Source organism: Salvelinus alpinus, chromosome 20 (assembly GCF_045679555.1).
Source record: "Salvelinus alpinus chromosome 20, SLU_Salpinus.1, whole genome shotgun sequence".
Taxonomy (NCBI): Eukaryota; Metazoa; Chordata; class Actinopteri; order Salmoniformes; family Salmonidae; genus Salvelinus; species Salvelinus alpinus.
Window position 1 is genome coordinate 47,452,620 of NC_092105.1, and position 15,266 is coordinate 47,467,885.

The window sequence follows — 15,266 nt, forward strand, 5'->3', positions numbered from 1 at the left end:
GATTAACATAATCTATTTATTTTCTCAGTTGATCATGACACCTCCAGAAAGGATGTGGTATTCCTTGTGGATGGTTCTGATGGCACAAGGAATGGATTCCCAGCAATGCGTGATTTTGTTCAGAGAGTAGTGGGGAAACTCAATGTGGGAGGAGACAAAGACCGCGTTTCTGTTGTCCAGTACGGTAGAGATCAAGAAGTTCATTTCTATCTGAACACATACACCACAAAGGAGGACATTCTTAACACTGTGAAAAGTCTGAGGCACAGAGGAGGTAGACCCCTTAACACTGGGGCAGCCCTCCAATACGTAAGGGACAACGTCCTTACTGCCTCCTCTGGAAGCAGAAGCCAAGAGGGCGTCCCTCAGATGCTGATACTGCTGAGTGGGGGAAGGTCCAGTGATAATGTTGACATACCAGCTTCTGCCCTGAAAGAGAGTGGGGTCTTGATCTTTGGCATTGGAACCAGAAATTCCAGCAGAGAGGTTCAAAGGATTGCCACTGATCCTAGTTTTTCCCAGTCTGTTTCTGAATTCACTGACCTCCCCAGCGTCCAGGAGCAGTTTTTCTCCTCCCTCATAACTGTACAAGTTGAGGCCACACCCATAACCCCGACAGTCATAGGTAAGAACGGATGCGTTATCTAGGACAACTAAATCAACACACATATTTCAGTCTCAGGTTCATTGAAGCAATGTTAACATATTTTCTGTTTTGTTTCTGAAACTCTTAGTGGACCAAAGCATTGCCAGAAAGGATGTAGTATTCCTGCTGGATGGTTCTGATGGCACTAGGAATGGCTTTCCAGCAATGCGTGACTTTGTTCAAAGAGTAGTAGAGAAACTCACTGTGGAGGAGAACAGAGATCGAGTCTCTGTGGTCCAGTATAGCAGAGAATCAGAGGCCCACTTCTATCTGAACACTTACACAACAAAGGAAGACGTTGTGGACACCGTAAAAGGCCTGAGGCACAAAGGAGGGAGACCCCTCAACACTGGAGCAGCTCTCCAGTATGTCAGGGACAATGTCTTTATTGCCTCCTCCGGAAGTAGGCGCCTTGAAGGTGTTCCACAGATTCTGATACTGCTGAATGGTGGAAGGTCCTTTGACAATGTAGATACACCAGCGTCTGCTCTCAAGGAGCTTGGTGTCTTGGTGTTTGGAATTGGAACAAGGAGCTCTGATAGCAGAGAATTACAAAAAATATCCTATGACCCCAGTTATGCTCTTTCCGTGTCTGAATTTACTGACCTCCCCAACGTCCAACAGCAGCTTCTTTCTGCTATGAGCACTGTCATTGTACAGGTCACAACCATGACACCAACAATTCTAGGTAAGAAAAATATGGTTTTGATCAGTTCCATTTGCACTCTTACATCAGGATTTGAGTATTTGATAGCTTTGACATTTTAGGTAGATGCCTCCCGAGGCCTTTCATGTTGGATTTATTTCGTACCTCTGTAGGAATGTTCTCTATGATAGCACTCAGTCCAATGCACACATTGCCACTTTCTTTGAATGGTTGTTTGAGATTAGGGAAAGGGATGACTGTCATGTGAAGGAAGCAGCTTTGTCCTGTGTTTCCCTTACCTATGCATCATTTAATAAAACTCTTTTTCTGAACATTCACATTCTCTAGTTGAGAGTCAGGCTCCCAGGAGGGATGTCGTGTTCTTGCTGGATGGATCTGATGGCACTAGGAGTGGATTCCCAGCAATGCGGGACTTTGTTCAAAGAGTAGTGGAGACACTCGGTGTGGATGAGAACAAAGATCGCGTGGCTGTGGTCCAGTACAGTAGAGATCCAGCCGCCCAATTCTATCTGAACACATACACAACAAAAGGAGAGATTCTCGACACTGTAAGAGGTCTGGGACACAAAGGTGGGAGACCTCTCAACACTGGAGCAGCTCTCCAGTACGTGAGAGACAATGTCTTTACTGCCTCCTCCGGAAGTCGACGCACTGAAGGTGTTCCACAGTTACTGATTCTGCTGAGTGGTGGAAGGTCCTCTGACAATGTTGACACTCCAGCTTCTGCTCTGAAGGAGCTTGGGGTCTTGATCTTTGGAATTGGAACAAGGAGCTCTGATAGCAGGGAATTGCAGAGGATATCACATGATCCCAGTTACGCTCTGTCTGTCTCTGACTTCACTGACCTTCCAAACATCCAGCAGCAACTTCTGTCCTCGGTGGAGGCAGTTGTTATTGACGTTACGCCAGAATCGACAACAGATTTAGGTATGTGTCATCACTGTTAATTAACATCTTATGGGCAGGTGAGACGGTAGCGTCCCACCTGGCCAACATCCGGGGAAATTTCTTGAGCTTGAAATTCGAACTACAGAATTATAAATATTTAACTTTCATAAAATCACAAGTGTGATACATCAAAATAAAGCTTAACTTCTTTTTAATCCAGCTGCTGTCAGATTTCAAATAGGCTTTACGGCGATAGCACACCATGTGATTATCCGAGGACAGCTCCTCGCATACAAAAGCATGAAAAACATATTTCAAGCAGTCAATAATCTAACCAGTTTCCCTCCATCAAAATGCATACAAAATGAATCCCAAACGTTACTAATAAACTTTTCCAAACAAGTCAAACAATGTTTATAATCAAACTTTAGGTACCCTAATACGTAAATAAACGATCAAATTTAAGACGGAGAATCGTTATTGTCTTTACCGGGGATAAATACAAAAGAACGTGCTCTCTTCCACTCGCTTGGAAACACTACAGCCAAAATTGGAGCCACCTAGAAAAACTACATTTTCTGGCTCATTTTTCCAAAAAACATTATGAAACTCTTTCGAGAGACTGTTGACATCTAGTGGAAGCAATAGGAACTGCAATCTGGGAGGATTTCACCTTATAATACAAATGACAGCCATTGAAAACAGTGGTAGGCTGAAATTTCTTTTTTTTTTTAATGGTTTGTCCTCTGGGTTTCACCTGCCATATCAGTTCTGTTACACTCACAAACATAATTTTAACAGTTTCAGAAACTTTTGAGTGTTTCTATCCAAATCTACCAATGATATACATATCCTAGCTTCTGGGCCTGAGTAACAGGCAGTTTACTTTGGGCACGCTTTTCATCCGGACGTGAAAATGCTGCCCCTGCAAAAAAGAGGCAATTGCTTCTAAAACTGTTTGAATCATGTCTGTGACTATAACAGAACTTATTTGGCAGGCAAAACCCCGAGCACAAACCATTCAGATTTTGTTTTTTTTGAGGTCACTCTCTTTTCAATGGGATTTCATTGGGAATCCAGATTTCGAAGGGACCTTCCTGCAGTTCCTAACGCTTCCACTGGATGTCAACAGTCTTTAGAAATTGGTTGAGGTTTATCCTTTGAGAAATGAAGAAGTAGCCATGTTCAGAATGAGGCTCCAGTGAAGTGTACTGTTTGTTAGAGGCGCGTGACCAGAAAGCATGCTACACATTGTTTTCCTCCGGTATTGAACACAGATCATACCGTCTTCAATTTTAGCGATTATTTACGTAAAAAAATACATCTTACTTTCAAAGATTGTTATTGAGTATTGAGAGTGAATACTTCCACTTTACATCCATGCTTATGCTTGGTATTATTACCACTCAATGTCAAGAAAACTTTTCCATTCTTTATTTCATTAATCTCTACTCTTCTTTAATCACAGTCTTGTTAGTTGCCTATTAGAATAGGCAATTGCCTCAAATTTTGCAGCATTGGCATTTACTTCAACTTTCTGGAATGCATTCATTTAAATCAGCTGCAGTCATTTTGTTGAAAAAGTAGCTGACAAACTCAACTTCACTCCACTTCTATCTGAATACTTATGCTACAACTAAGGACATTCTAGACACTGTTAGAGGTCTGAGGGATACTTCTCAACACCAGGGCCGCCCTCCTGTACATCAAGGACAATGTGTTCACTACTTCATCTGGAAGTAGACACTGGCTCAGTGTTACACAGGTTTAAGTCATTTTGAGTGGAGGAAGATCCAGAGATAAAATGAAAAATGTTGCTCATGTGCTGAAACAACAGGGTATCATGGTCTTTGCCATCGGGTCAAAAGCTACAGACATTGAAGAGCTGCCAAATATTTCTTTCAAACCTTCTTTGGCACTTACATTTTCTGAATTCTTTGATCTTTATAGATTGGAGATTTAACTTTTATCTTCAATGAGAATTACTACCGGGAGAAATTCTGGCATTTTAGGTAAGGGATGTCAGTAACACTTTCCCATAATTGCTTATTGATACTACATGTGAATCATGTGGTCGTCCCGCCACTCTTTTGATTGGCATTGTTCTCCAACATAAGAACAATAAGTCATTTTTCAAAGCTCTCCCCAGGCTCATAAACTTGAATTGTATATTTTCCTTTGATGTTGCTTTTCCAAGACAAAAGATTGTAGAATCTTGGTGATGTATTTTGAGGCTTAATTTGCCATTGTCTTCAACACAGAGGACAATGAGCTCTGTTTCCCAGCAATATATGGCACGTGATGTGCTCCTTTCTTATTTGCTTTAATTTTTGCTGAAATTTGAAATGAAGTGCTGAGTACTTTAAGATTTGTTCCTGACATCTTTCAATGTGTCAACCCTTGCTTGACTCTCACCACCGTGCTGGAATTGTGTTTTCATAATTTGTTTCACTTGCTGTCTGGATTTTCTTTTGCTATGCCAAATGGTTATAGCATGTAAACCCCCTGTTTCCCTTAAATACTGATATGACAAGAGTTGCATCTTGTTAAGTCCACATGTACTATTCTCCCTAGTGGAATCGCAAATTGGACGAAGTGATGTGTTCCTCATTGACAGCTCAGACAACAGTCGCAGAGGGTTTCCTGCCATGCAAGACTTTGTACTAAGAGTTGTGTAAAACCTTAATGTGGCCAGAGACAGAGACAGGGTTGCAGTGATCCAGTTTAGCAGTGACTCTGTAGTGTTCTTCTACTTGAGTTCCTTTTCAACCAAAGACACTGTCATCAGCAAGATACGAACGTTAATGCATAAGGGAGGAAGATCGCGCAACACTGCCACAGCTCTACAGTATGTTAGAGACAATGTCTTCACCACCATCTCTGGAAGTCGACCTCTTGAAGGTGTTCCACAAGTACTGATACTGCTCACAGGAGGACCCTCCAGCGATAGTGCTAGGCAACCGGCTGCAACACTCGAAGATCTTGGCATTTTGAGCTTCAGCATTGTCACAGACTCAATTGGTCTTCCCACCACTGCTCACAAAAGTAGTTTTGTCTTTCTGATCACTGACCTTGTGTCACGCCTGCTCCCGCACTTCCCCCCTAGCGCTTGAGGGTGCCAGTCTCCCCAGCATTGCGTACTTCTGCCACCATCATTACGGACACCTGCCTTACCCCGTCACATGCATCAGCAATTATTGGACTCACCTGCACTCAATCACCTGTCATTACCTTCCCTATTGTAACAGGGTGAGTGACTGGTTGCCGGGAAGTCAGGCGCAGGAGAGCAGAGATGGGTGATAACAGGAGAACTTTAATATACACCCTGGTCCAAAGGCACAGTCGAGGCAGCACAAAGCACAACCACGGTAACATGAACCAGATTAAACAAAACAAACAAACCTAGGTTATAAACAAACCTAGCGCAATGACCGATGACGTCGACCGCCGAACGCCGCCCGAACAAGGAGAGGGACCGAGTTCAGCGGAAGTCGTGACACCTATATATGTCTGGTTCCCCGCTCTGTTCCCTGCTTCAGCATTGATTGTAGTTTGTCTTTGTTTACCCGTGTGCTGACTCCGTTCCTGTTCTGTTACCTGTCTGTTCCTGATTAAATGTTGACTCCCTGTGCCTGCTTCTCATCTCCGGCATCGGTCCTTACAGAATGCTGAAGCCATCATACGGAGCATTGGGGATAGCTGACGTTCCGGTTGGTGGTGACGTTGGGGCCCGACACCGATGGAACCGGGGGTGCCTAAGCCAGCTCGTCGGGCTGTCACGCCCTAGCTGACTCGAGAGGTTTCTTGCTCCGGTTGGCTCGGAAGGCACCCATCCCACGTCAGGCCTCAGCCAGATCATCAGGTTTTTACACCCAGTCGGCTCGTCAGGCTGCCATGCCTCCTCTGGATCATCGGGCTCCCACGCCTCAATGGGATCAATATGCCTTCATGCCTCAGCCGGATCGTCAGGCTCCTATGCCTCAGCCTGTTCGCCAGGTTCTCACGCCTCTGCCAGTTCGTCAGGGTTTCATTCCCAGCCGGCTTGTCCAGCGCCCGTGTCTTGGCCGGCCCGTCAGGCTCGCCCAGTTGGGAAGCAGGGTGGCGCCCCTGGGGGGGTACTGTCACACCTGCTCCCGTTCTTCCCCCCTGGTGCTCGAGGGTGCCAGGCTCCCCAGCATTGCGCACTTCTTCCACCATCATTACACACACCTGCTTTCCCCCCGTCATGCGCATCAGCAATTATTGGACTCACCTGGACTCAATCACCTCTAGAATTACCTTCCCTATATATGTCTGGTTCCCCTCTCTGCTCCCTGCTTCAGCATTAATTGTCGTTTGTCTTTGTTTACCCGTGTGCTGACGCCGTTCCTGTTCTGTTACTTGTCTGTTCCTATCTCCGACGTTGGTTCTTACACTTTGGAGAGCTTCCAGACATCTTATTAGATGTACTGTTCACTTTAAACCGTACCACTCTTATTGGTAAGTGACGTATATTTGCTGAGTGTCACTTGTCCTTTTTTTATACTGGGAAGACAATTTGGAAAGAACTGCAAAGGACAGTAGTCCATTTGTTCATCTGAATATAAAACATCACTAAATGTCTAAATGCTTTCATGAGACATTATACACAACACAGCCTACATTTATTGTAATTTCTCAACTTGAAGAAATCAAGAAGGATAAAAAAAGAAGGAAGGGAAGCGCTGCTAAGGTACATAAAAGTAGGTTTTGGTAGACAGAATGTGCTCTTTGGTAAAAGGGGTAAATTGTCCCTCAAAAAGAAAGCAGGACCAAGGCACTCTTCACAATTAATTAAAATGGCTATATTTGTATAATGTTAAATTTTTATTTATTTATTTTTTAACTCTGACGCATTTCAGCTGCTTGTCTTCGTCAGGGAGTACAAAGATATGACAATACAATGTCCTCTTGACCAGCTTGTTCCAATCAACTCTGATTTGAAGAGGGAGTGGTTACATAATTAATTGGACAACACCTAGTAAGCAATACTAAACGTATCTACAGTATTTCACTTTTTAATGTGTAATCAGAAATGCATCTCAAGGCTAGAAGCATCAGAACCTCTAGAAAGGTGTTCTAACCTGGAATATGACTGGGCAAGATGTAAGAATAGGAGAGTCATCGATTTTATAGTACACTAGATGACAGTAGTCTAAACATAGCTGAGGGCAATAGAGGAAAATGTCCACTACATGACAGCAAAGGGACCTCTCATGACCCTACAGGAAAGGTGAGAAATCCATATCTTCATTTAAACCAGGGTGCTTAGTGGCCTGTAGTTTGTAAATCCATATCTTCATTTAAACCAGGGTATTTAGTGGCCTGTAGTTTGTAAATCCCAAAACTTTCCCTTTGGTTTAGCTGTTTAAGATGGTCCCATTTTCTAATTGAGGCCGGAACATGATCAATACCCATAGCTTGTGGGGAGGCAGGGTCGCCATGGTGTGAGGACTTGTAGTGCCTTGCCATGGAGTAGTCTTCATTGCCTACCCGTATGGCGTACTTGTGTTCCGCTAAGCGGTCTTGAAGGCGTCACTTTGTCAGTCCGATGTAGAACACCTTGCACTGTGGACATTCCAATCTGTAGATGCCATGCGTGGTTTTGCAGTTAATGAAATGCTTGACTTGATACTCCATTTTAGACGCTGTGTCAACAAAATACTTTTTCGGTGCAATATTTCTGCAATGGTTGCACTGGTAGCATTTTGAAAGAGCCCCTGGGTTTGTGGTCTAGCCAAGTATTTTAAGAGTCACCCGGAAGATAACTGTGGACTAATTTGTCATTTAGGGTAGAACATCTCTTAAAGCTTATGACTGGTGGCTCTGGGAAGACTTTGTGTAGTAGGGTATCACTTTGGATGATTCCCCAATTATTTTTAATGACTATTTAAATGTTCTCTGCTTCAGTGCTGTATTTTGTAACAAAGTACACTCTCTCTGGTCCATCATAAGTCGCTCCCCTTTGCAACACGTTCTCTCTGTCAAGTCGTCCGGCCCTTATAACTGCATCTTTCAGGACCTGAGAGCTGTAAACCAGATTCAAGAAGTGATTCTCCAATTCAGCAGATATTACACTGTAGTCTGTTTTCTAATTGCAAATTCTGCAGACTCTTTGGAATTGGCCATATGGAATGTTATCTTTAGCCTTTTGGGGTAGAAGCTGTCTGCCCTCAGAATGGGATTCTCATTTGTAGGTTTCCTAAAGATTGATGTGCGCAAACAACCTTGCTATTTTTACTGATGTCAAGGTCCAAAAAATGCATGTTATCCTTGCTGTACTCCACACAGTAGTTTGTTTGATGTTAGGGTTAATGCTGATAAGGTATTGGTGGAAGGAAATAAATTAATCTTCTGAGCCAGACCAGAACAGGCAAACATCCTCAATATAGCGTCCCCACCATATAATCCAGTCAAAGAACTGTTTTTTAGAAGGATCCAAAATGAAGTAATTTTCCAATCTACGTAAGTACAAACCAGCGTAGGGCTGTAGCAAGCTCCGATGGCACATCATTTGACTTGGTTAAGAATACGGTCCTGAAAGACAAAGATGTTATTATTACGAGTCCATTCAGTCAGTGAGACAATGAATTCTGTGGGAGGCATCTCAGTCTCAGGCCGGGTACTCATGATATGGTGCATAGCTGCCCATCCTTATTCATGTTCAATGGTGGTGTATAGAGACTCCACGTCCATGGTGACTAAAAAGGAAGCTGTACCTATATTGTTTAATTTTGTTCAACACATCTGTGGTGTCTTGAAAATAGGTTGGGAGCAATGGCTGAAAAGTCTTAATAAAGTAATCAATTTACTTGGAGATGGGTTCTGTCAGACCTTCGTTACCACTAATGACTTGTCTACCTGGGTGGTTTTCAAGATTCTTGTGGACTTTTGGAAGGAGATAATAAGAAGCAATGCACAGACTGCCATTGAAAAGAAAATTGAACTCATTGTCTGAAATGTAACCATTCTCCTTAGCTTCTGTGAGGATCCCTTTTGTGTTTGCTGTGATCAAGTGTACTATAAAATAGATTGTCTCTCCTATTCCTACCACTTTGCTCAGTCATATTCAAGTTTATAACCACCGTTCTAAGGGTTCTGATGCTTCTAGCTTTGATATGCATTTGATAACATATCTACAGTATTTCACTTTTTAATGTATATAGTATTGCTTGCTAGGTGTTGTCCGGTGAATTCTGTAACCAATCCCTCTTCAAATCAGGGTTGATTGGAAAAAGCTGTTCAAAAGAAAACGTTGTATTATCATGTCTTTGTACTCCCTGACGATGGCGTCCATTTTTAAACTTTGTTTCCATTCAACATGCCATACAAATAAAGGCATTTGAATTCAGTATATGAAGAGTGCCTTGGTCCTCCTTTTCTTTTGGTAAACCAAGAAGGATGTTGTCTTCTTGGTCGATGGATCTGATGACGTTAGAAATGAGTTCCTAGTGATACAAGACTTTAAGAAGCTCAAAGTGAACGAGAACAAATACCGAATTTCTGTGACACAGTACAGCAGGGATGTCATGGTCAATTTCTATTTAAACACTTATGCATCCAAATATAAGGTTATAAATGCAATCAGAGTCATCAAACTTGAAGGAGGGAGACCCCTCATCACTTAAGCAGCTCTTGTGTATGTCAGGGACAATGTCTTTATTGCTTCCTCTGGCCCAGGTGCCTGGAAGGTGTTCCACAAAAACAAATTCTGCTTAGTGGTGGGAGGTCTAGTGATAGTGTTGAACCCTTAGCTATGGCGCTGAAGCATGTTGGTGTGGTCCCTGTCAGTATTGGCCTTAGAAATGCTGAATACAGGGACATGCAGTCAATATCAAATTCCCCCCAACAAAACATTTTCTGTCTGCGGAACCTCCAAAACCTCCAGACAGGGCTCTTCTTTGCTATGTCAAGACTTGCCAAAGCCGGGTATCCTGACCCTGCCACATTCATTGATCCGGGAGGTAAGACACTAGGAAGGAAAGTCCTTCAGCTGAAGTGTTCAGTCATCGTTTGCAAAATGATATTGAATATCTTTGTGAGAACATGTTTTTGAAATGTATTAACCCATTTACTATATAAGGAGCAGTGGTGGATAAACATTTTCTTCTCCCTTTCCTTTCAGCTCAGTCCCAGGGTCCCAAGAAGGATATCGTCTTCCTTGTCGATGGCTCAGATGGCGTTGGACGGGAGTTCCCCATCATCCAGGAGTTCATCCGCAGGATTGTGGAGAAACTCAACGTGGGCAAAAACAAGATCAGGATTGGTGTGGTGCAGTATGGTGACTCCCCCAATGCAGATATCAATCTGAACTCCCACACAACCAAGGAGGGGGTTATGAACGCTGTCAAGGGACTGCGTCAGCGAGGCGGCCGGGACCGTAACCTGGGTCAGGCATTGGAGTTTGTCAGTAACGAAGTGCTGAATGCTCAAAATGGCGGCAGGAAGGAAGAGGGCGTACCACAGTTCCTGATTGTCGTCTCCGGCGGGAAGTCCACAGATGAAATCAGTCGACCTGCGACATCACTGAAGCAGTCCGGCATTTTTCCCTTCAGCATCGGGACCAGAGATGTTAACCCTCAGGAGCTTCAGGTTGTCTCCTATGTTCCCAACTTTGCCTACACTGTAGACGACTTCCCTGGCCTGTACACAGTGCAGGACACACTGATCACCACGCTCACAGAGTTGTCAGATGAGGACATCGCCAGGCTGCGCCCTGTAATCCCAAATGTGGATGGTAAATGCACTCTCTTGCTGTCATCGATGTATGTTTTATAGGATGAATGTCTGTTTGAATTTCATAATAGTTGATCAAATGTTGTGGTATATTTGGACAACATTGCACTGAGAAATACTAAAGGCTGATCCGGGAGTACCATGTAGAAGGGGCACTAGTAGACAGCTAAAGGTGCCAGTGTCTGGCAAGAATGTCTTCAGATCAGGTTTATTGTAGATAATGATTCACCACACCACACCCCTCTGTATTGACAGTGCTCACAGTGGAAGTAAGCATGTAAAACAAAAGTGGTTCCACAAGGCATTTCTGGAATTGCAGTAAAGAGGCTAGATAGAATGTACATACACATACTGCACACTGACGTATGAATGCTAGGGATAGCGTATACCGGGTAGGATACAGTAATAACATCATATCTATGCATTGCTATAAACACTATAATGACCAGACAGCAATAACACAGTTATATGACTAAACACAACAATGTCGTATACGGGTAAATAATGCACACAACAGAGAATGACCGATGATAAGCATAGGCCAGATCTACACCAATCTAATGACATAGAAAGTAGCTGGACTAGCAAATGAAATTTGATTGCAATGTCAAACATGGGATAGTAACTGCACCACGAGGAAGGCACAGCCTAAATAAGGCTACATGCTACATACGGCTAAATACAGTGCACATAGCACAAACAGAGGGTACGCAAACATTGTAGATGTCCATAAACATAACGATATGCATACACAGAAAATAAGAACAGAAGAATCATATCCGAGGTATGTGGCACAGCATAAATGAGCTAGCATGACTGGCTAGCACCTAGGCTAGCTTGCTAGAAGTAGCATGATGAAAATGGTAAAGGAATAACTCTATGAGCCTTATAAACATGGTAAATGACTCAACTACCTTAGCAACACCCAACGAAGCAATGACCTAAAGAAGCAATGACATGTACAGAACTTACACTTAGATGCACGCACTAAACACAGGTCAAATACAATACAGATGACTAGTCGAGCGAGTCCATTCACTTCTTTACATTTAACATTTAAGTCATTTAGCAGACGCTCTTATCCAGAGCGACTTACAAATTGGTGCATTCACCTTATGATATCCAGTGGAACAACCACTTTACAATAGTGCATCTAACTCACTTCTGACCATGATCTCACTCTGACGGCAGGAGCAGAGTTCATTGAGGTGTATGGAGAATGCCGTTCCACAGGGACGCTGGCCCATGTTGACTCCAATGCTTCCCACAGTTGTGTCATGTTGGCTGGATGTCCTTTGGGTGGTGGACCATTCTTGATACACAAAGGAAACTGTTGAGTGTAACCGCGTTGCAGTTCTTTACACAAACCGGTGCACCTGGCACCTACGACCATACCTTGTTCAAAGGCACTTAAATATTTTGTATTGCCCATTCACCCTCTGGGTCCTGTGCTTTGAATGAGTGCAACGTTTCTCCAGTGATTAGTAGCGGTACTACAACCCAAAATGACGTCACCGTCTATGTTATATTTTCATTGGCTCATGAGATTTAAACGGTCCGACACGGATTTCCACATTACTTACCCCAGTATATTTGGTACCAATGTTTTCGTCTTAAGCAGCAGATAACATGTGATTGTCTGGTTTGGACACAGTATATACCAAACGAACGGGCTACTCACTACGCGTCGTTTGGTGTGGTGTAGTTCGTCCGTGTTTGACAGAGGGGGCCAACTCCACAGTGAAATTCATGTATGGAGTTGTATAAAAATTGTGCAATTTGGTGATTTTCCTCCTGTTACTTATAACTTCATAATACAGTTGCACAGTATAAGACAAGTAATCCTTCAGAAACTGTCATGCCCCCTCAATTTGAAACAATATTTGAAACTGATTCAAAAGGTGAAAAGGTCAGTTCATTCACATTCAAAATATCAATACATTTTTTATTTGATACTCGTTCTATGATGCCTTTGAGCATGTGCTCTGCTAATTGACTACGTCTCACACAAATACTTTATATACCGGTCCAATATATTCCACAGTGTTGCAGTTGTCTGTGGAATAAGTGTTTACTACTCTATCCTTCATTGCCCTCTCTATATTGACTTTTACACGGGCATAGCAAATATATAATAATCGTTCCAAGGTGGTCAGCTGAAGAGGTTTTACATTTTTGCATGGGAAAAGATGAAATCACCAATTACGTAGTGCCACGTTGTTTTGAACAGGATATAAGCATCCGTTGAGAAAGGCCACCCGGCTCATGGGTGCACCTTTGAGGTATTAGCAGGGCCACAAAAAAAGCTCAACCAAACTAAGTGCTGGTACAATACCATTTCTATTTCTTCAAATCCAGTGACACAAGAGACTAAAAACAAAAGACGATGCGTGTTTACAGCTTTGATTGATTGATGTTTGCTAGCAGTGGGTTAAGGAGGAAAACTACAAGTTCTCTTACGTGGGAGTTTGTCAAAGCAGCACCACAGACAGAGCACAATCACTACCACCATGCTCAATTGTTGTATCGCTCGTTGAGATGAACACCCCAACAACGTCTATCAGATACAGTCTTTTGCACTTTCGAGAGTGACCGCTGGGGTGTTTTTCATACGGTTTAACTTTTAACTGGGTTTCAGTAGTTTGCATCACCACCTGTGATTGTGCAATGCTGTAGTCTAGTTGAATATCGATTTTAAAAAATATTCTGCTTCTCAAATGTTCATTACAAAAATGTATTATCAATAATAATGAAATATTACATTTAGTGTCCTCTATTTCCCTAATGGGTGGGTCACCATTGACATTGCAGCTCAACTTGTGTTGTTAACAAACACATTTGATGTGCCTGTCTTCTCTCACAGTCACCACAACCATAGTATCCACTGGCGGAGAAAAGAGGGATGTGGTTTTCCTCATTGACGGCACAACAGCTGTGCGCAGCGAGTTCCCCGCCATCCGTGACATGATTGGGAGGGTCGTGGAAAAGCTAGACGTGGGTCTGGATCGGGTGAGGGTGTCAGTGGTGCAGTACAGCGACGGTGCCAAGGTGGAGTTCCACCTGAACAAGCACTCCACCAAAGACGAGGTCCGCCAGGCCACGAGGAAGCTTCAGAGTAGCGGTGGGAACCGTCGGAACACTGGCCGTGCCCTTGAATGGATCTCCAAGAACATCTACCAGAGATCAGCAGGTAGCCGCATTGAGGAGGGAGTTCCTCAGTTCCTCATTCTAGTCACAGGGGGAAAGTCCAACGATGACGTCTCTGGACCGGTTAATCAGCTGAAGACCAACCTGGTTGCCCCTTTAGCCATCGGCACAAAGAATGCCGACCCCAAGGAACTGAGGCAGATCGCCCTAAAGCCAGAACTTGCCTACTCCATTAACAACTTCGGGCAGCTTCCAACAGTGGAACAGCAGCTTATTGCTTCAGTCAACACCATGACCACCACTGACATCTCCGGCAGTTTTGTTCCCCCAGTTTTGGATATTGGTAAGACATACTAGATTATTAAACACAATGTAATTCTAAATAGTGCTTACCAATCAAAAATATTTTTGAATATGACGGCAATTTATGTTATGTTTTGTATGATATTGGCTCAACTGTTATAATCCCCTTGTTGACTTTTTAAAGATATTTTGCCAACAACAAAAGTGAAACACCACCTGCTTTACTTTTTCTTGTGTCTTTACTTCTCAGCTAACCTCAACATGGGGAGGAAAGATATCATCTTTCTCATCGATGGCTCGGACACCACAGGCTCCAATGGCATCGCCCACATCCGTGACTTCATCCTCAACATCGTTCAGCAACTAGATGTGCAACTTGACCAGGTCCGGGTCGCTGTCGTCCAATATTCCGACAAGGTCAAGACCGAGTTCTCTCTCAACTCCCACAACAAAAAACCAGCTGTGCTCTCAGCCATTAAAAGACTACGCCAGCAGGGTGGAAGATCATCCGATCTGGCCAACGCCATCGAGTATGTGATCAGGAATGAGCTGAAAGCCTCGGCGGGTGTCCGGCTTGCGGAGGCCTCCCAGCATCTAGTGGTCCTTACTGGCGGAAGGTCCCCCACTGACGTGTCCGTGTACGGCCCTCTGCTTAAAGGCTCCCGAGTTAACTGCATCGGCATCGGGGCTGGTGGAGCAGACTCAAGGCAGCTCAACCAGATTGCCACCAGCTCTGCCGATGTTCTCCAGGTACCCGCTTTCCCCGGCTTGCCAGTCATTAAGGAGAGGTTTATTACCAGGCTGAACGGAACAATCCCTGAAGAGGCACCTACAGATTTTGTCGACCCAAGTAAGTGAAAC

At 43.7% G+C, this 15,266-nt stretch overlaps 1 protein-coding gene across 4 annotated transcripts in view; it reads left to right on the forward strand.

Annotated features, from left to right (window-relative positions):
- The window catches only part of LOC139547018 (uncharacterized), a 64,689-nt gene that overhangs the window by 17,216 nt on the left and 32,207 nt on the right, over positions 1-15,266 (forward strand). For all 4 annotated transcript variants that reach the window (XM_071356056.1, XM_071356059.1, XM_071356057.1 and 1 more), the window contains exons 23-28: positions 29-625; positions 735-1,334; positions 1,641-2,240; positions 10,345-10,956; positions 13,819-14,445; positions 14,656-15,255. In XM_071356056.1, coding sequence (XP_071212157.1) covers positions 29-625; positions 735-1,334; positions 1,641-2,240; positions 10,345-10,956; positions 13,819-14,445; positions 14,656-15,255 — 3,636 coding nt within the window. The remainder of the gene's footprint in view (positions 1-28; positions 626-734; positions 1,335-1,640; positions 2,241-10,344; positions 10,957-13,818; positions 14,446-14,655; positions 15,256-15,266) is intronic.